Genomic DNA, 22,176 nt, shown 5'->3' on the forward strand with positions numbered 1-22,176 from the left:
GAATGGTTTGTTACTAGTCTGTTACAGGATAAATACAGAAATCAAGAGTAAGCATTTAGAAACTTTCATAGCAATAATTTGACATTGCTCAGTGTGTAAGCATGTGGACACCGTTTTGTTGAACAGGATATAAATCAGTCTTGTTTTTGTCTAACTTGTGTGATGAGTCTGAGTTGCGTACTAGTCATACGCCATAGGACTGTATTATCATGTACGATGTTTTAAGGTTATTTTGAAAACTGTTATCCAAAAGTGCATAAAATCTGGAATCATTTTCTTTCATTGAAAGATTATTTATATTTAATCTTACAGTATAAGTTATTTGAACTGGCTATGGATAAAAGACTGAAGATACATTAAAAAAATGTAGCACTATCAGCTTCATTTTGGATAGCAGTTAAAAAAAAAACCCTGAACTTGCTGAGACTGGTTTAAAAATCTCTTCCTCATTTCAATCAACATACCTCTGTGAGCCTCCTTTCTCTACTTTGACTGCTGTTAAGCAATGTTTAGAAATAGTTTAGATACACATTATCCCCTGCAAAGAGCATTGCCAACCATTCAAACCAGGTTAGGTAAATTGACAACCAGGAAGCAAGATTAATTGTCATATTAAAGACCTTAAATAGTAATATAAAAAAATGTGTATTTAAAATATGTCTACCAGTGTTTAACATGGAGAACTGCAATTTCATACAAAATATTTGTTTGTTTGGCAAAAAGTTACAAGGGTAATGATGACTCTGTGTCAATTCTCTATGTGCACACTTTCAAAGAACAATGTGTTCATTTTTTGTAATTGTTTTCCCTTATATCTATGTTGTTTAATGACACTTACTGAAATTAATTTTATAATTTCCGACTCTATAAATTTCAAATTTAAATTTTGTATTTTTTGTTTGTTTCATTTTCATTTTTCTAAGGATTCTTTTTCTTTTTTTTTTTTTTTTTTTGAGATGGGAGTCTTGCTCTGTCGCCCAGGCTAGCGTGCAGTGGCTTGATCTCTGCTCACTGTGAGCTCTGCCTCCTGGGTTCATGCCATTCTCCTGCCCCAACCTTCCGAGTAACTGGGACTACAGGCGCCCACCACCATGCCCAGCTAATTTTTTTGTATTTTTAGTAGAGACGGCATTTCACTGTGTTAGCCGGGATGGTCTCAATCTCCTGACCTCGTGATTTGCCCGCCTCGGCCTCCCAAAGTGCTGGGATTACAGGCGTGAGCCACCTCACCTGGTCGTATTCTTTTTTATTATATTTGACAATAGTCTACAATTAATTGGAAAAAAACTTGATTGTTCTTCACTGTTTGAGAAGCACAGCTCTGTAGCTCAGCGCCTTTTAATTTTGTTAGGAATTGCTTGGGTAGTCTTATTAATGTGTGGATGCTGACTCTGTAAGTCAGGGTGAGCCTGAGATTGTGCATTTATTTATTTATTTTTTTTGGAGAGGGAGTCTCGCTCTGTCGCCCAGGTTGGAGTGCAGTGGCCCGATCTTGGCTCACTGCAAGCTCCGCCTCCTGGGTTCACGACTTTCTCCTGCCTCAGCCTCCCGAGTAGCTGGGACTACAGGCGCCTGCCACCACGCCCTGTTAATTTTTTTTTTTTTTGTATTTTTAGTAGAGATGGGGTTTCATCATGTTAGCCAGGATGGTCTTGATCTCCTGACCTCGTGATCCGCCTGCCTCGGCCTCCCAAATTGCTGAGATTACAGGCGTGAGCCACTGCCCCTGTCCGAGATTGTGCATTTATAAGAAGCTCCTATGCAGATGCTGCTGGCCCATGGACCATATTTTGAGTGAGAGTGCTTTAGGATGCCCAATAGGATGTATAGACGCCACATAAACACTTTTTTTTTATTATTATTATACTTTAGGTTTTAGGGTACATGTGCACAATGTGCAGGTTTGTTACATATGTATCCATGTGCCATGTTGTTTTGCTGTACCCATTAACTCGTCATTTAGCATTAGGTGTATCTCCTAATGCTGTCCCTCCCCTCTCCCCCCACCCCACAACAGTCCCCGGAGTGTGATGTTCCCCTTCCTGTGTCCATGAGTTCTCATTGTTCATTTCCCACCTATGAGTGAGAACATGCAGTGTTTGGTTTTTTGTCCTTGTGATAGTTTACTGAGAATGATGTTTTCCAGTTTCATCCATGTCCCTACAAAGGACATGAACTCATCATTTTTTATGGCTGCATAGTATTCCATGGTGTATATGTGCCACATTTTCTTAATCCAGTCTATCGTTGTTGGACATCTGGGTTGGTTCCAAGTCTTTGCTATTGTGAATAGTGCCACATTAAACATATGTGTGCATGTGTCTTTATAGCAGCATGATTTATAGTCCTTTGGGTATATACCCAGTAATGGGATGGCTGGGTCAAATGGTATTTCTAGTTCTTGATCCCTGATGAATCGCCACACTGACTTCTACAATGGTTGAACTAGTTTACAGTCCCACCAACAGTGTAAAAATGTTCCTATTTCTCCACATCCTCTCCAGCACCTGTTGTTTCCTGACTTTTTAATGATGGCCATTCTAACTGGTGTGAGATGGTATCTCATTGTGGTTTTGATTTGCATTTCTCTGATGGCCAGTGATGATGAGCATTTTTTCATGTGGTTTTTGGCTGCATAAATGTCTTCTTTTGAGAAGTGTCTGTTCATGTCCTTTGCCCACTTTTTGATGGGGTTGTTTTTTTTTCTTGTAAATTTGTTTGAGGTCATTGTAGGTTCTGGATATTAGCCCTTTGTCAGATGAGTAGGTTGCAAAAATTTTCTCCCATTCTGTAGGTTGCCTTTTCACTCTGATGGTAGTTTCTTTTGCTGTGCAGAAGCTCTTTAGTTTAATTAGATCCTATTTGTCAATTTTGGCTTTTGTTGCCATTGCTTTTGGTGTTTTAGACATGAAGTCCTTGCCCATGCCTATGTCCTGAATGGTATTGCCTAGGTTTTCTTCTAGGGTTTTAATGGTTTTAGGTCTAACATTTAAGTCTTTAATCCATCTTGAATTAATTTTTGTATAAGGTGTAAGGAAGGGATCCAGTTTCAGCTTTCTACATATGGCTAGCCAGTTACATAAACACTTTTTAATTTACCAGTGGCCACATTAAAAAAGTAAAAAGAAACAGGTGAAATTAATTTTAAGAGTATATTTTATTTAACTCAATATACCCAAAATATAATTTTTCTCTATATATTTAAATATAAATTTAATATATATATATAAATTTTTGTGTGTGTATATATATATATATATACAAATTAAAAATTTTAAAGCATTTTGTAATAGCATATTTAAATATCAGCAATTCATTGGAACTGAATAAGCCAGGGAACCATTTATTTTATGAGAACTTAAGGCCAATGAACTAACAAAAATAGAGGGAAAAATAACCCTTCTGTTTCTCAAAACGTAGCAAGATAATTTTCAAGGCAGAAAGATGAAGCGCTTCCAGGAAACACTGAAGCCTGTTGTGAAATAATGTATCACAGATGTTAATATATGAGAAACTGTAGCTTAGAGAGGAAACTTAGCCCTTAGGATAAAATCTAAGACCAATACTTACTCTTGTCTCTCTTTCCTTCTACTGATTGTTTCTCCTGGCAATAGAAAAGGTCTGGAGTATTTAGCATATATACAGGGAGTATGAGCCCATGCCCCTTCTGAATGGTATTGGTGGGACCTGGCCCCTTACCTCCAGTGTTCGCCTCATTGTGCAATCTGCCCCAGTGATTCCCAGGCCCTGCCAGACTTCAACACCTACCCTGCACCCTCCCACCTGTGCTGCAGACACTCTGGGAATTGTACCCGGTGGTGGGGGTAGTCCACCAGTTGCCTTGAACTCTGAGTGTGGAAGCACATGCCTTCTAAAAATGGATGGAGCCACTTAGGAGAAGATTTTTGTTTTCATGAAGAGAAAAATGAGTGAGTAGAGAAAAAAGGAGAGGAGGGTTGAACTGTGGAAGGAGGGAAGAGACTAAGAGCATGAGCAGAGGGGTTTCTGTCCTTTTTGTCCGCTTTGGTCCTGCAGCACAGTGGGGAGGTCACCATCACCACTGGGACACTTGCTGGGACTTCTTGAGACACAGCCCAGGATTTGCCTGATTCTTGAGCTGTGAAACAGACTCCAGAAATGCATGCAATGTAGTTCTTAACAGAATAGGCCTCAGTGTCAGACTGCCTGAGTTCATACTCAAGCTCTATGTTTTTAGCTGGGTGATCTGGGAATTTTCTTAACTTCTCTCAGTTGCCATATCTATATGCTGGAACTGCAATATTACATAGCCCCTAGGAGAAATTGGAGTGATAGCTATCATGCAAATGGAACAATGAAGCAATGGTATCATGCTAATGGTACTAATGGAACAATGCCTCTAGGCTGTCAATAATATTAATCATTATTTGTATTATTCTTTCACAGCTACCATAGAAATTTACTTTCTTGAGCTTGTATCCTTCAGGCAGGAGTGTAGGCAATGGGAAGAAAATTTTGTCAGGTCAGTTCTTTTCTTTCTCATTTTAAAAACAGATATAAATTGATAATAAAATTCACCCCTAAATAGAGACCTTCTCTCTATATGCACAACATTCACGTCTCCTGTTCTCCAAGAATGTTAATTTCTTCCTTCTTTTCATTTCCTTAAAACAGCTGGCACCCATTTTACTTTGTTGCCCCTTCTGCTTAGTGAGAGTCAGACTCTCACTGGAGGGCAGGATCCAGTTTCTGGGTCTATATCGCAGGAGAGCTGTGGAAACCTCAGAGGAAATTTGAGGAACCTCCAAGAATGCAAGCTCCATGAGGATAGGGGCCTGTCAGGGGTACCCCACTAGGATGATAGTAATTAAAAAATGTTTATTGAATATACGAATAGATGTTTTAGAAATAAGGCTTTTAATGAAAGTTTACAGGAATCAGATTTACCAAACCTAAAGAAGAAATAGTTGAGGAACTATTCTTCAGTGATTTAAAAGTGTGAAGTATTTTTACACTTCATCATTGCCCTCACTGAATGTAAAAAATGTGGTATGTAAGGCATATAGTAGGGTTTCAATCAATGTTTGTTGAATAAATGAAAGCGTGCATGTGCCGAGGAAAAGAACTGGATGCACATGAGGAAGATATCATTCTAGGGAGGGTTACTGGGCCCCAGCAAATGTTACAGGGAGGTGAAGGATGTAGCACAGTGTGCTTCTAGCCCACAGTACTGTTAGTCACCTCTAGATGATGTCTGTGTGCTTTTACCTGAAGACTGGGTAGCTGGGTAGCTGGGTAGCTGGGATTACAGGCACGTGCCACCATGCCTGGCTAATTTTCTTATTTTTAGTAGAGATGGGATTTCGCCATGTTGACCAGGCTGGTCTTGAACTCCTGACCTCAGGTGATCTGTCCACCTCGGCCTTCCAAAGTGTTGGGATTACAGGCGTGAGCCACTGTGCCTGGCTGACCTTCTCTATTTTTCTAATTCTCCAAGTTCTCTTCCTATACTAAAATTCTCTGAAAGTAATATTTGATGATAATTCCTCAAATTTTGTTTCAAGTATCACTTTATAACGGTGATAGTCAACCTACAGTGTTACTTTCCTAAGCCTCCCCTCCCTCTCAAGAGTCTGAGAAGTGTTCCACACACATGTCCAGCCTCTACTTGGGTCAGAAGTGGTTCTTTATCACTGCAGCAGTTTTCTTTTCAGTGGTTTCCACCCTCTCTCCTTCCCTAGTGTATGATGTTCTTTCGTTTTCATTGTAACTCATGCCTTATCTCTCTTTTCCTTAAAACTGTGGTAGCTGGGAGAGGCCAGAGTCACGACACTGTGAGTATCTGATGAAATGCAGTAATTTATTTATTTATTTTTGTCTTTTTTTTTCTTTTTATGGAGAACGGAACGGGGTCTTGCTATATCGCCCAGGCAGGTCTTGAACTCCTGGGCTCAAGCTATCCTCCTGCCTCTGCCTCCCTAAGAGCTGGGATTATAGGCGTGAACCACCGCCCCTGGCCAAAATGCAGTAATTTATAATGTCTATATTCTCTGGGCCCTCTCCCTATCTGGAAATGGAAACTGTCACCACATGTGTTTTATTGGATGTCTGCAATTTGCCTTTCTACTTTTGCATTATGGTCCCTTCCACCCTAAGGCAGTAAGAATTCCCTGTTGAACACTTTCTAGCAAGCACAGCCATTGCCAGGGCAGGGTTTTTGATTCTACAGGTTTTAAATGGGCCATCTACCTTGAGTGCAAAGACATCTCTAACATTTTGTGTGTGTGTGTGTGTCGTGTGTGTGTGTGCCTGTGTGTGTGTGTGCCTGTGTGTGTGTGTGCCTGTGTGTGTGTGTGCCTGTGTGTGTTGGGGAAGGAGGGAAACCAATGTCTCTAGAAAGACTCAGGAGACTCATCGCATATTAGAGCTGAAGGCACCTTCAAGGTTGCCTAGTTTAGGAATTTCCAGTCAAGCTTTAGAGAAATCTCAAGGTATTACAGAGGCACCTAAAAAGGCTGCAGTGTCAAGAGAAGGCTGCTGCATGAAGGTGAGGGTGGATTTTCCTAAGCCCCTTACTAATTCAGCTTTTATATGTGTTTCATACTGGTCCCATGTTTTCATTTTATAAATGAGGTAATAGGGCTGGAATGACTTGTAAATTGGGTGCCATCTTACCTTGGCTACTGCTTGATGTTCCTCTTACTCATCTTTTTGATGTCCTATTGCATTCTCCACAATATTCTGTTTTTTTTTTTTTTTTTGAGATGGAGTCTTTCTCTGTCACCCAGGCCGGAGTGCAGTGGTGCAATCTCGTCCCCCAGGTTCCAGCGATTCTCCTGCCTCAGCCTCCTGAGTAGCTGGGATTACAGGTGCATGCCACCATGCCTGGCTAATTTTCATATTTTAGTAGAGATGGGATTTCGCCATGTTGACCACGCTGGTCTCGAACTCCTGACCTCAGGTGATCTGTCCACCTCGGCCTTCCAAAGTGCTGGGATTACAGGTGTGAGCCACCATGCCTGGCTGACCTTCTCTATTTTTCTAATTCTCCAACCCCATTTGCCACCTCCACACCCTCTTCACCCTCTGCAGGTGCCATATTTTCTCGATAGAATTGAGGACTCTGGTGTGCATGCTCTTATATCTTCTTCCTCTACCTCAAAATTTCTCTTCCATGTTCATCTTCCCTTCCCCTCCAATCTCTGGGGAGGGTGTATCTCTTGTCTCCCCACCTTGCCAGGGTTAACCCTTCCACTGGTACCTACAGTTCCACTCCTCCCTTTTCCTGCCAGGATTGTGTCTCAATTTGGATTTATGTGCTCAGTTATTTCTGGCCATCCAGATAGTTTCTATTTGCCTACAAAAATCTTTGGGTCTTCCTATCATGCAAACAAAACAAACACAACAACCAGGAAATCTCCTGAATTTTGTTCCTCATTACCTATTGCTTTTAAAACTGAGTATAAACCCCTTGCCCAAACATGCAGCCACCCTTTTCCCTCCTATTCTTCCTCTTAACATGTACCTTATGCACCAAAAAGCTATTTTTATTTTCTGAATATGCCCAGTACTTTTTCTTTACTGTCCCTACCCTCCCTGGTGTCTTCTGCTCAATCTTGTCTACCTGTTGAAATTTTTCAAAGTCCGTCACACACTACCTCTTCAGTGAAGCCTTTTCTGGCTTCCTAAATGTGGCTATCATCCTGCTCTCAATGAAATTCTCACAGAGCTGTTTCTGACTTGCAGAATCCTAGCCTTCTTCCATCTACCTGACAGCTCCTGAGGGCAGGGTGAATCCTTCTCATTTTTGTGTCCCCCACAGTGTTTTGTGCTTTGTGCACTGGTGTTTGACCTACCTGTGTCACACAGCTGGAAACGGGCCCAGCTGGATCCAGACCCATTTCTCTTGATTCTTAGATCAATGATTTTTAGTGTTAATGATTAGGTGACTGTGACCTATACAAGGAGCATTTATGTCTGGTGTTGCAAGAGGCTAAGTACTGCTTTTGATCTTTAGGTTTAGTTTGTTTTGACTGAGATTACTTTAGTCAAATAACTCTGCTAATCTAGTTAGGCAGTTTCATCTTTCAAGCCAACTCCTGACCCTGACTGATTAGGTATGCTTGTTTGGAATAATGTTAAGAAGGATTCTGAGGCTCCCTAGGGGAAAGCCATCATGTTTGATTAGTAATGTCTTCGATGGACATGGGAGTGGGGAGATTTTTGGCCTAGGTGTCAGGTTTCTGCCATCCTGTTGGAACATATGTGGTTTGATTCCTGAGAAGAGGCATGCTTTTTTACCTCGTCCTCTTTGGCGGTCTCCATGCATTGATGATCACATTTGGTGAGTACACTTTAAGATATGCAGTTCTTTATGTGAGCCAAGCTGCCTATGCTGGAGGACTGTGACTAAACTAGTAACCTTGTCCTCTCTGGAGTTTTACTCACTGAGCTAGAAAATAATTACTTTATTTCAGTTCCAAATTCCATCCTTCTGTAATAGAGAAATGCTGTGTCTTTCTCTCAGCCCCTCGGGGATCTGAGGCAGGGCTATCTGATACCTTGCTTCTTTTCACTCTGACAGCTTTCTCCTCAGCAAATTTAAAGCTCATGGGAAATGTTTTTGCTCAAAAGGAGGGAAAATAGAAACTCTGGAAAGATTGGATGCAAACGTTTCCCTGACTGAGCCATGGAGTTCAGAGAACATTTTCCCTGCCTGGCTTCAGGGTTTAAATGGCTTTAAGAAGGGCCCTTGTGATCTCGTGGGGCCCCAGGCCAGGCAAGGTTGGGCTTTATAGTCCCCTTTCCTCGGTCCTCACGCCTTCATTCCTTTCTCCGATCCAGGCAGTAACCCTGCTGAGACTTGAGTATATTACTTTTCTTCTGCTCAGGGAACAAAAAAAAGACTCGAAACTCACATTCTTTACTTCTGTTTGTTCTTGGCCTGCACTGGGATTGCCAGGTCAGCAGGACCTTGATTATGGAGCTCATCCTACACAGAGCCCTGAGTCTGTAATGCAGACGGAGCCAGGCTGGGAAAAGAGGGAGGTACAAGCAGCTCAGTCTTTCAGGCAGAGGCTGAAATTCTTGCTCTTGCTCCTAACACTGCTGTCTCTGGCCCTGCTTCAGATGCCCTGGTCCTGCTTCTCTCCCCCTGTGCTTTCCTGGCCTGGCCCAGTTACTCCATTCTCTTCCACATTTCGTGGGCATCTTTGGAAACACTTCTTCCCCTTGGCTCTAGATAAAGTGTACAAGTCTGTCCTGACTTCCACCCAAGCTCACCCGTGTCCTGTTTCTTTTACAATTTCAATGGCTCCTCGTGGCCCCCTGTTCAGCAGACATTTCTAACCTTCCTCAAGGCCACCAACCCTTGTGAAAGAAGCACAGATATAATTTCCCAGCTGCCAAGCCATTCTCCAATAGACAGACAAAGTTGTTGAAACCCCACTTACGGTGAATCTCCACAGCCCGCCAAGGTCGTCGCTCCTCTCAAAGCAGGTAGGCTCCAGTCCTTCTTCCAGACAGCACTTGATGGAGGCCAGGCCGCTGACCCCAGCTCCCACAATGGCAACTCGCTTGGCCATGTTCTCCTGCGTGGGGAAAATGAAGCAGGCTTTTTATTCACAAGCTCCACCCCATCCTTGGCTGCTCTAACAAGCCAGGAAAAAGAATTTGGAAGATTAGGCGATTTGCTCAGTTTGAATCTTCTGTAGCGGGTCTCTGGTGTGTGAATGTGGGAAGGAAAATGTTCAGGTCACTGTTTAACCCTGTGCTTGGTACGTTCCCGACCCTCATGCAGCACCGGTGCCAAATGTTAGTACAGTTGTCAAGGCTGTAGCTTCTGACAGAGCTGCTGGAATTGGACCTTTTACTGGATAGTCTTGCACTTCAGATTGCGCTGCTGCCTCTAGTTTCCATTCTGCGGCCCTAGAACTGCATAGATCAGCAGACTAGGAAAAGGTCACCTTGTCAGACACAATCTCTTTATCACATATAAAAGTGAAGCTCTGATTGGTGTGGTGACCTGACACAACACCACACAGCAGCTGGTGGGGTGGAGTTGAGATCAGGAGTCACCACACCTGTGGCACCACAGGTGCTACTGCGGCATTGCCCTGTGTGATCCTGCCCCTGGCACAATGCCAGGGCCCCAGCTGTGCTGTTGGTGTGTCCCTTTCACAGGTCACCAGTGATGGTCACCAGTGGGAGAGAGAGAGCGTGTCTGCCAGGGAGGGTTTGTGGTAGAAAGGTAGGCATGCAGAGCCATCCCTCCCCTCTCAATTGGATACTGATTCACCTCCAGGGCACATGGCACAGTCACCACTGGGATGGGCCAGAGAATCTTCTGGCACCAGGCCATGTGTTAATAACACACATGTGTAAGAACACCGAGAGGCAATAGAGTGCATTGATTAAGCAACCAGGCTCTGGATCCAGGCTGCCTGAGATAAAGCCCGGCTCCATCACTTACGATGGTGTAATCTTGGACAGATTAACCCTTCTGTGCATCACAAATATAAAGAAAACAATAGTAGCTTCCTTGAAGTGTTTTGTGGGAATCAAGTGAGTTAATAATGTAAAGTGTCTCAGAATAGCTCCTGGCACATAGTAAGTGCTCAGTAGCTGTAAGTTATTGAAACTTTAAAAGCATTTCCAAGAATTGGTATCTGCCTTTCACATCAATGAGCCTCTGTTCTTTTAATTCCTATAGCATTTCTGGTCAGTAGCGTACACATTTATCACTAAATTATGTGATGTTAGCTTTTCTCCCAATATGTTTTTGTGACAGTTTTATCTCCCTAAGTTTCTTAAGTGCAGTGCCCCCAAAGACATAATTTTTCTAAAAATTTGCTATTTTTTATTTCACAGGTGAACTCTCTTCTCAAAGCTGGATATGCCTCTTTTGTTTTTTTTGGATTAGGAACCTGAGAGAAGCAGCTCAACTATAGAGACTAAAATATTCAATATTTTAGTCTTAACTATACAGACTAAAATACTCAACTTTTTTTAATGAAATAAAAAGGTCCTCTTTTTTCAAGCAACATGTAAAAGTGTAGCAGGGCTGGTTGCTTTCCATAGCAACTGGATATAATTTACTGGGGAAGAACTAGTGGATCCCTTCTAGGGGAAGTCATGATTTAGGCCCTGAAGGGCACTATAAAATAAAAAACTTTGTATAATTTCCCCCTCTCTGGGCCCAACAGGAGTAAGGTGACCCCACATTTAGAGAGGCAGTTGAAGTATGGGTATTGGGGGTGGACAAATGTGTTTTAGAATCCTGCTCTATCATGAGTCAACTTGGTGATATAGGAAAATGACTTACCCCTTTTGAGCCTCAATTTACTCACTCGCAAGGTGGGATAGAATGCTACTCTTTTTTTTTTTGAGATGGAATCTTGCACTGTTGCCCAGGCTGGAGTGCAGTGGTGAGATCTGGGCTCACTGCAAGCTCCGCCTCCTAGGTTCACGCCATTCTCCTGCCTCAGCCTCCTGGGTAGCTGGGACTACAGGTGCCCACCACCACACCTGGCTAATTTTTTGTATTTTTAGTAGAGACGGGGTTTCACCATGTTAGCCAGGATGGTCTCGATCTCCTGACCTCATGATCCGCCTGCCTCAGCCTCCCAAAGTGCTGGGATTACAGGTGTGAGCCACTGCGCCTGGCCGAATGCTACTCATTTTTGAACGACATAGTAGCCATTCGATAAAGAATATCCACTTTTATGAGAAAAACAATTCCAGGAAAAAGAGTATTGCATATATACATATGATATTGGCAGTTGTGCACAGAAGCATGCTGGCTCTATAAAGACAGCAGGTCTGACCATAGCATGACATTAGTGCCCACAGCAGGACAGAAGGAAAGAAAGCAGGTTCTTTGTGTTAGGGGAGGGTGAGGAGCCATTTCCATGAGCTGGGTCGAGAAAGAGGGTGAGGCAATTTTCCTATCTCCCCTGAAACTAGAGAGGAGGCCAGTAGAGGGGGGTGTTATTCCCCTGGAGAAAGGCTAGTAGTGTTTATCCTGCCAGGATGTCCAGAAGGGTGTCCCAGACAGAAGGAATGGGCTCCTAGTGTAGAAAGGACCAGTGTTATATATTTCCTTGACTAGAATGTAGTTTCAGTTACTCACTGTTGACTGAAAGCACCTGGCTGGTGCTTCTAAGTGCCTGGAGCAGAGGGAAGTACAGCTGGAGACCTGGATCTGCTGTGAGCTAGCTGTGGAGACCTTGAGCAAGGGACTGAACTGCCCTGGGCTCACTTTGCAAAAGAGGATCTAAGTAGTCTCTTAATCTAAGCACCTGACTCAGTAATGTAAACATTTGCCTTTAAACATTTGAAGGATCAACGTGGAGAGAAAGATTAGAATTATGGCCAGCGGTGGAATTGAAAAGGTGCATTTTTGCTTATAGCACCTTCCAGCATTTCAAGCTCTAAAATTGGCTTTATTCAAGCAGCATCTAGATGACAACTATTTGGAGGTATTATAAGCAGATTAACAGATCATATAGAGGGTGAAACGAAATGCCCTATAAGATTCTATCAACTCAGATCTGTGATTCATTCTCTGATGAGTTCAGGCATCAAACACTCAGTGGCTTCTATATTGCTAAGCCCAAGGTTGTGTATTGGGATTGCAAAGGAAGAATAAGGCATGATGCTTTCTCTAGAGCAGCAATCAGTCTGGTAGAGAAGTCAGACGTGAAAATATATAATTAGAAGATTCTGTGTAAGATGCTAAGACAGAAGTATGTCTTATGTACAAATTGCAATAAGAGCACAAAGAAAGAGGTGCCAATTCTGACAATGGGTTGGTAGGAAAACAACACAGAGGATTACTATTTGCTCCAGATTTTGAAGGATGAATAGACTTCAGTGGGCAGAGAAGGGAAGAAAGTGGGCTCTAGAGTTAGGGAGCACTGAGAGTAGGGGCTGGAGGTGGTCACAGAGGTGTGTGAAGCTGGTTGACCCCACAGTAAGCTTGCCTTACTCTTGACTACTAGACCAACCACAGTGTATCATCCATAAGACATTGTTGATGAACTGATCATGTCTATTAGTCTTCTCTATGTATAAGGTATATGTTTCCCCAAAGTAGGCATTTTCTTTGGCTCATATCTTATTTTCTTGTAGCTCCTAACAACACACTTGGTCTATAATAGTTGTTGTGTTACTATTTGGCAATGGGTTGATTTTGTGATGGGTAAAATGAATTCATTTATCATCTTATATCCATTTCAATTTAAAAATTAACTCAGGCCAGGGGTGGTGGCTCATGCCTGTAATCCTAGCACTTTGGGAGGCCAAGGTGGGCAGATCACTTGAGGTCAGAAGTTCGAAACCAGCTGGCCAACATGATGAAACCCTGTCTCTACGAAAAATGCAAAAAAATTAGCTAGGCATGGTGGTGTGCACCTGTAATCCCAGCTACTTGGGAGGCTGAGGCAGGGGAATTGCTTGAACCTGGGAAATGGAGGTTGCAGTGAGCCGAGATTGTGCCACTGCACTTCAGCTTGGGTGACAGAGCAAGACTCCATTAAAAAAAAGAGTTAACTCAGTAAAAATTTGCTGTAAGCTAATATCCTAGGTCAAAGATTCCTTCCTCAAAATTACCTTTTATTGGCTAGTCCAAACGTAGTGCGCTAATTCAATTGATTGTTCACAGTTACAGAGTTACAGATTGAACTCCTTGTTCTACTTCTTCCCCCCTTCTCACTACTGTACTTGACTAGTCTTAAAAAGTACACAACTTTTTGTTAAACATCCAATAAACAGAAGCCTTCTCCCTGGGCCACCACCATACCTCAGCTGGACCAATGTAGTCAGACTTCTCTGAGCAGTAAATCTCCCTGGGGCTTTTCCTTATTATTATTATTTTTGAGATGGAGTTTTGCTCTTGTTGCCCAGGCTGGAGTGCAATTGCAGGATCTCGGCTCACTGCAACCTCTGCCTCCTGGGTTCAAGCAATTCTCCTGCCTCAGCCTCCTGAGTAGCTGAAATTACAGGTGTGCACCACCACGCCTGGCTACTTTTGTATTTTTAGTAGAGACGGGGTTTCTCCATGTCAGTTAGGCTGGTCTCGAACTCCCGACCTCAGGTGATCCACCTGCCTCGGCCTCCTTTATTATTATTTTTTAAGGAGATGAGGTCTCACTATGTTGCCCAGGCTAGTTTTGAACATCTGGGCTCATGTGATCCTCCTGCCTCTGCATCCCAAAGTAGCTGGGACCACAGCCATGAGCCACCATGCCTGGCAGTCTTTTGAGCTTTTCATGGGACAGGTAGAGGGTTTAATTTGGTATTTTTGTGGATATCTGCCTTGAAAATTTTGGGTTTATTTATGAAGACAAAGTCACAGTATATCTGGAATCAGAGCCATGGGGTAAACTAGGAATGTGTATTTAATGATTGTGATTTAGAAAGTGAAGGAAATGAGTAGGAAAATATAAGAATGATGATAAGACAGGGAAAGAAAAAAGGACACCAAGTCGGTTTCAAAGACACCCTGAAAGGTTTTTTGTTTTTATAAGTTTTCAGTTCAGATCTGCTTGGTATATCACGATGTTCCCATTTGAGTTGTCAAACGTGAGAAAAGCCAACATGAGAGCACATGAATGGGGAGGCGCACAATATCAGTATCAGCTTCACTCTCAGATCAAAATTCATGCTTCCAACCACTCCTTCAAGTACTGACGATTATATGAAATCAAACTGATTTTTTTATTTTAAAGACTGAGATTCACTTAAATCAACAAACTCATATTCCTGAAGCCCCAGACTGTGGTAGGCAGCCCTCCCTCTTCTGTCCCCTCACACCCACCCCTTAGCCACAGTGAGAGGAATGGAAAATGAGAAAACATGAGGGCCTCTGCCAGAAAAGGCTGCCCCAGATGTGTGGTGAGCACAGTGCAGCTGTGGTTGTGGTGGCAGCTGCCACAGGCCCCTCCCTGTAAGTCTCCGTGTGTCCAGAATTGGTGGGTTCTTGGTCTCACTGACTTCAAGAATGAAGCCACGGACCCTTGCGGTGAGTGTTACAGTTCTTGAATGCGGTGTGTCCAGAGTTTGTTCCTTCTGATGTTCATATGTGTTTGGAGTTTCTTCCTTCTGGTGGGTTTGTGGTCTTGCTGGCTCAGAAGTGAAGCTGCAGACCTTCGCGGTGAGTGTTACAGCTCTTAAGGTGGCGCATCTGGAGTTGTTTGCTCCTCCTGGTGGGTTCGTGGTCCTGCTGGCTTCAGGAGTGAAGCTGCAGACCTTCGCAGTGAGTGTTACAGCTCATAAACACAGTGTGGACCCAAAGAGTGAGCAGCAGCAAGATTTATTGCAAAGAGAAAAAGAACAAAGTTTACACAACATGGAAGGGGACCCAAGCGGGTTGCCACTGCTGGGTGGGGCAGCCTGTTTTCATTCTCTTATCTGGCCCCACCCACATCCTGCTGATTGGTCCATTTTACAGAGAGCTGATTGGTCTGTTTTACAGAAAGCTGATTGGTCAGTTTTGACAGGTGCTGATTGGTGCATTTACAATCCCTGAGCTAGACACAAAAGTTTCCACCTCCCAACTAGATTAGCTAGATACAGAGTGTCCATTGGTGTATTTACAAACCCTGAGCTAGACAGAGAGTGCTGATTGCTGCATTCACAATCCCTTAGCTAGACATAAACATTCTCCAAGTCCCCACCAGATTAACTAGATACAGAGTGCCAATTGGTGCATTCACAAACCCCAAGCTAGACACAGGGTACTGATTGGTGTGTTCACAATCCCCTAGCTAGACATAAAGGTTCTCCAAGTCCCCACTAGACTTAGGAGCCCAGCTGGCTTCACCCAGTGGATTCGGCACCAGGGCCACAGGTGGAGCTGCCTGCCAGTCCCACACTGTGCGCTGGCACTCCTCAGTCCTTGGGCTGTGGATGGGACCTGGCGCCATGCAGCAGGGGGCAGCACTGGTCGGGGAGGCTCCGTGGGGGCAGGAGCCCACGGCGGGAGGCGGGAGCCTGGGAGTGGCAGGGGGCGGTTTGTTGAGGCTCAGGCATGGCGGGCTGCAGATCCCGAGCCCTGCCCCGCAGGGAGGCAGCTAAGGCCTGGTGAGAAATTGAGTGTAGCGCGGTGGGCCGGCACTACTGGGGGACCTGGCACACCCTCCGCAGCTGCTGGCCCGGGTGCTAAGCCTCTCACTGCCCAGGGCAGGTGGAGCCAGCCAGCCCGCTCTGAATGTGGGGCCCCCCGAGCCCATGCCCACCCGGAACTCCCGCTGACTCGCAAGCACCCCGCACCTCTCCCTCCACACCTCCCCGCAAGCTGAGGGAGCTGGCTCTGGCCTCTGCCAGCCCAGAAAGGGGCTCCCATAGTGCAGCAGCCAGTTGAAGGGGCTCCTCAAGCATGGCCAGAGTGGACACTAAGGCCAAGGAGGCACCGAGAGTGAGCAAGGGCTGCGAGGGCTGCCAGCACGCTGTCACCTCTCACCTGCAGCCACAGCTGTGGGAGAAGTGTACTTGTAGAAGCAAGGCCAGTTCAGCATCAGAAGGCAGAGGCAGCATCACTGACTCTCAGCCATGGAATGGATGGAGGGCACGGGGCTCAGGGACAGAACAGGCCAGGTGGAAGAAGGAGTGGCATGGCTGGGGGCTGAGGCCCCTAAATTTTGGCCCCAGGGAAAGAGACGAGGCCAGCTGGTCCAGTGTTGATGGGTATGGGGAAGGGAGTGTATTAGTAAGCACAGGGTGAGAGGCTGCCAACAGGCACCCCACAGGTGACAGGACAGGCTGAACCCCCACCCTGGCAGAAAGGAGCTTGACAACTCTGGGGCTCTCTGGGAATGTCACTACTAAAATGGATATTTATATATATATATTAACCATTCGTGGGAGGGCAGGGGCAGGGCCTGGGGTGGGATCAGAGGATCTGGCATCACATCCCGTAGCTGGTCATGCCTACCTGAGAGGCCTGGAGGAAACCAAAGTGGTTTAAAACATTTAAGTGTGCTTCTTTAGAAAAAGTTTTGTCTCTCTACGCCACTTATTTAAACTAAAAATAATTTCTTGTTAGTGACTGCTTTGCATTTAGACAGAGTGATGGATAGCACTTTATGGGGGATTTTGTTGGGGTGAAAAGCACACTGACATGCCACCACTGTTTATTGGAGTGTGATTTCACGTGCAAATGCAAAGACAACATTAAAAATGTTATTGCTCCTTGTGTGGATATGCGGCAGTGCTCCTCTCGAGGGGGCACCAGCTGCGGGGAGTCTGTTCCTTGCAGACCCCTGACCACGGGATGAATGAATAAAGTACATTGACACACAGATATTCTGCTCTGCCAGTCCAGCTAAGGGTCCGAGCCACTTACAGGCTCCCTGCTGAGCCCTGTAAACAGTTGCGACTCGGCCGGGAGCCTGTAAACAGCTGGGACCCTCAGAATATCTGTGTGTCTGCGTGCTTTATTCATCGGTCATTGGATCACGGGTCTGCAAGGGACAGACTCCCCACAGCTGGTGCCCCCTCGAGAGGAGTGCTGCCCCAGCTGGTGCCCCATGTGAGGCACTGTGTGAGGAACTGTGAGGAATGCTGTGAAGGAAACGCGACGAACCACCCGAAAACGAAGGTGAAGAAAGAACCAGCACGGTCAAGTCAGTGAGTAATCAGTAAGTCATTACTGTGGCAGTGCCCCTTACACGGGGTACCAACTGCGGCAGTGCTCCTCTCGAGGGGGCAGCAGCTGCGGGGAGTCTGTCCCTTGCAGACCCCTGACCCAGCAATGGATGAATAAACGTACATTGACACACAGATATTCTGCTCTGCCAGTCCAGCTGAGGGTCCGAGCCACTTATGGGCTGCCTGCTGAGTCCTGTAAACAGTTGCGACTTATCCCTGATCAGCTAGTCAGACTCACATTTATTCAGTAAGATTAATTAACAGAAGCTTGAGTCAACACCATTAGAGGGTAATTGATATTATGGACTTCCTGAGTAAAAAGCAGTTAAGCACTCGTACATCAAAGTTAGTTTAAATCATATGAGTAAAAGTACTAGGTAAACACCTGCTTCCTTTTACTACTTTAATTTTTTAACTAAAGGTAAGATCAGATGCCTCAACAATCTATTACTGAAGTTATGCAAACTTCTCGCCTTCCAAGAAGCTTTGTGTCTATCTCCATAACTATCTTTAATATTTTTCCCACCAGCCTGATTGAACCCCAGCATAGATATTTAATAAAAATTTGGCCATTCCTTTGTTGGAAGTTTTAAAATAAATTATTATTTTAATGAGAAAAGCCTCAGTAAAGCTGACTAAATATAAAAGAAATAAGTGATAAAAATAAGAAAATAGGACTAAATTAGGAAGGTAGATGTCAATGGGTGAAATTGAGTGAAAAAAACAAGTAAAATAACTTAAGCAACATAAAATTACTAAATGAGTTAGGAAATCACTATTGGTTGTATAAAAGTGACTGATTTTTAACTACAGGGTTAGAAACTACTATGCTTTTTTGTGAATTTTATACTGCTTCCCCTTCTTTAAAGTTGTAAAATGCAAATATATAATTTACTGAAGTGAGATTGAGTGTCCGCTTTGGTTTAGTAGGACAATAGATCATGAGAGGTCAAAACATGAGGTGAGGCATGTCATTCCCAAACTGCAGCGGCATTCTGAGTTATTTTAAAATTTTGAAGAAGCACAGTGATTCTTGATGTCAGTTGAACACTATGGTATTAGCTGAAAGTAATATTTAATATTATATAAGACTGTGTTCCATTTGCTGACGTCATATCTTTGCAAAGCTGGGTGTTTTTTTTTTTTTTTTTTTTTTTTTTTTTTTTTTTATTATACTTTAGGGTTTTAGGTACATGTGCACAATGTGCAGGTTTGTTACATATGTATCCATGTGCCATGTTGATTTCCTGCACCATTAACTCGTCATTTAGCATTAGGTGTATCTCCTAATGCTGTCCCCCCCCCCCCCCCCCACAACAGTCCCCGGAGTGTGATGTTCCCTTCCTGTGTCCATCAGTTCTCATTGTTCAATTCCCACCTATGAGTGAGAACATGCGGTGTTTGGTTTTTGTCCTTGCGATAGTTTACTGAGAATGATGTTTCCAGTTTCATCCATGTCCCTACAAAGGACACGAACTCATCATTTTTTATGGCTGCATAGTATTCCATGGTGTATATGTGCCACATTTTCTTAATCCAGTCTATCGTTGTTGGACATTTGGGTTGGTTCCAACTCTTTGCTATTGTGAATAGTGCCGCAATAAACATACGTGTGCATGTGTCTTTATAGCAGCATGATTTATAGTCCTTTGGGTATATACCCAGTAATGGGATGGCTGGGTCAAATGGTATTTCTAGTTCGAGATCCCTGAGGAATCGCCACACTGACTTCCACAATGGTTGAACTAGTTTACAATCCCACCAACAGTGTAAAAGTGTTCCTATTTCTCCACATCCTCTCCAGCACCTGTTGTTTCCTGATTTTTTAATGATGGCCATTCTAACTGGTGTGAGATGGTATCTCACTGTGGTTTTGATTTGCATTTCTCTGATGGCCAGTGATGATGAGCATTTCTTCATGTGTTTTCTGGCTGCATAAATGTCTTCTTTTGAGAAGTGTCTGTTCATGTCCTCTGCCCACTTTTTGATGGGGTTGTTTGTTTTTTTCTTGAAAATTTGTTTGAGTTCGTTATAGATTCTGGATATTAGCCCTTTGTCAGATGAGTAGGTTGCAAAAATTTTCTCCCATTCTGTAGGTTGCCTGTTCATTCTGATGATAGTTTCTTTTGCTGTGCAGAAGCTCTTTAGTTTAATGAGATCCCATTTGTCGATTTTGGCTTTTGTTGCCACTGCTTTTGGTGTTTTAGACATGAAGTCCTTGCCCACGCCTATGTCCTGAATGGTATTGCCTAGGTTTTCTTGTAGGATTTTAATGGTTTTAGGTCTAACATATAAGTCTTTAATCCATCTTGAATTAATTTTTGTATAAGGTGTAAGGAAGGGATCCAGTTTCAGCTTTCTACATATGGCTAGCCAGTTTTCCCAGCACCATTTATTAAATAGGGAATCCTTTCCCCATTTCTTATTTTTGTCAGGTTTGTCAAAGATCAGATAGTTGTAGCTATGCGGCATCGTTTCTGAGGGCTCTGTTCTGTTCCATTGATCTATGTCTCTGTTGTGGTACCAGTACCATGCTGTTTTGGTTACTGTAGCCTTGTAGTATAGTTTAAAGTCAGGTAGCGTGATGCCTCCAGCTTTGTTCTTTTGGCTTAGGATTGACTTGGCGATGCGGGCTCTTTTTCGGTTCCATATGAACTTTAAAGTAGTTTTTTCCAATTCTGTGAAGAAAGTCATTGGTAGCTTGATGGGGATGGCATTGAATCTATAAATTACCTTGGGCAGTATGGCCATTTTCACGATATTGATTCTTCCAACCCATGAGCATGGAATGTTCTTCCATTTGTTTGTATCCTCTTTTATTTCATTGAGCAGTGGTTTGTAGTTCTCCTTGAAGAGGTCCTTCACATCCCTTGTAAGTTGGATTCCTAGGTATTTTATTCTCTTTGAAGCAATTGTGAATGGGAGTTCACTCATGATTTGGCTCTCTGTTTGTCTGTTATTGGTGTACAAGAATGCTTGTGATTTTTGTACATTAATTTTGTATCCTGAGACTTCGCTGAAGTTGCTAATCAGCTTAAGGAGATTTTGGGCTGAGACAATGGGGTTTTCTAGATATACAATCATGTCATCTGCAAACAGGGACAATTTGACTTCCTCTTTTCCTAATTGAATACCTTTTATTTCCTTCTCCTGCCTGATTGCTCTGGCCAGAACTTCCAGCACTATGTTGAACAGGAGCGGTGAGAGAGGGCATCCCTGTCTTGTGCCAGTTTTCAGAGGGAATGCTTCCAGTTTTTGCCCATTCAGTATGATATTGGCTGTGGGTTTGTCGTAGATAGCTCTTATTATTTTGAGATACGTCCCATCAATACCTAATTTATTGAGAGTTTTTAGCATGAAGGGTTGTTGAATTTTGTCAAAGGCCTTTTCTGCATCTATTGAGATAATCATGTGGTTTTTGTCTTTGGTTCTGTTTATATGTTGGATTACATTTATTGATTTGCGTATGTTGAACCAGCCTTGCATCCCAGGGATGAAGCCCACTTGATCATGGTGGATAAGCTTTTTGATGTGCTGCTGGATTCGGTTTGCCAGTATTTTATTGAGGATTTTTGCATCAATGTTCATCAAGGATATTGGTCTGAAATTCTCTTTTTTGGTTATGTCTCTGCCAGGTTTTGGTATCAGGACGATGCTGGCTTCATAAAATGTGTTAGGGAGGATTCCCTCTTTTTCTATCGATTGGAATAGTTTCAGAAGGAATGGTACCAGTTCCTCCTTGTACCTCTGGTAGAATTCGGCTGTGAATCCATCAGGTCCTGGACTCTTTTTGGTTGGTAAGCTATTGATTATTGCCACAATTTCAGAGCCTGTTATTGGTCTATTCAGAGATTCAACTTCTTCCTGGTTTAGTCTTGGGAGGGTGTATTTGTTGAGGAATTTATCCATTTCTTCTAGATTTTCTCGTTTATTTGCATAGAGGTGTTGTAGTATTCTCTGATGGTAGATTGTATTTCTGTGGTCGTTGATATCTTTTTTTTTTTTTTTTTTTTTTTTTTTTTTTTTTTTTTTTTTTTTTTTTTTTTTTTTTTTTTTTTTTTTTTTTTTTTTTTTTTTTTTTTTTTTTTGCGCAAGCTGGTGTTTGACAATTGCTATTGTGTCCGGAATTGGTGGGTTCTTGGTCTCACTGACTTCAAGAATGAACCACGGACCCTCTCGGTGAGTGTTACAGTTCTAAACGCGGTGTGTCCGGAGTTTGTTCCTTCTGACGTTCGGATGTGTTCGGAGTTTTTTCCTTCTGGTGGGTTCGTGGTCTCACTGGCTCAGGAGTGAAGCTGCAGACCTTCGCAGTGAGTGCTACAGCTCTTAAGGTGGCTCTTAAGGCGGCACGTTTGGAGTTGTTCGTTCCTCCCGGTGGGCTCATGGTCTCTCTGGCTTCAGGAGTGAAGCTGCAGACCTTCGCGGTGAGTGTTACAGCTCATAAAAGCAGTGTGGACCCAAAGAGTGAGCAGTAGCAAGATTTATTGCAAAGAGCGAAAGAACAAAGCTTCCACAGTGAGGAAGGGGACCTGAGCGGGTTGGCACTGC

General features: G+C 43.5%; 1 protein-coding gene across 3 annotated transcripts in view; it reads right to left on the minus strand.

The window, feature by feature from the left end:
• The window catches only part of FMO1 (flavin containing dimethylaniline monoxygenase 1), a 44,940-nt gene that overhangs the window by 19,991 nt on the left and 2,773 nt on the right, over positions 1-22,176 (minus strand). For all 3 annotated transcript variants that reach the window (XM_003258871.3, XM_003258870.3, XM_012510996.2), the window contains exon 2: positions 9,432-9,569. In XM_003258871.3, coding sequence (XP_003258919.2) covers positions 9,432-9,563 — 132 coding nt within the window. In that variant the 5' untranslated portion in view covers positions 9,564-9,569. The remainder of the gene's footprint in view (positions 1-9,431; positions 9,570-22,176) is intronic.

The sequence above is a fragment of the Nomascus leucogenys genome, chromosome 12, assembly GCF_006542625.1.
Source record: "Nomascus leucogenys isolate Asia chromosome 12, Asia_NLE_v1, whole genome shotgun sequence".
In the NCBI taxonomy this organism is placed as follows: domain Eukaryota; kingdom Metazoa; phylum Chordata; class Mammalia; order Primates; family Hylobatidae; genus Nomascus; species Nomascus leucogenys.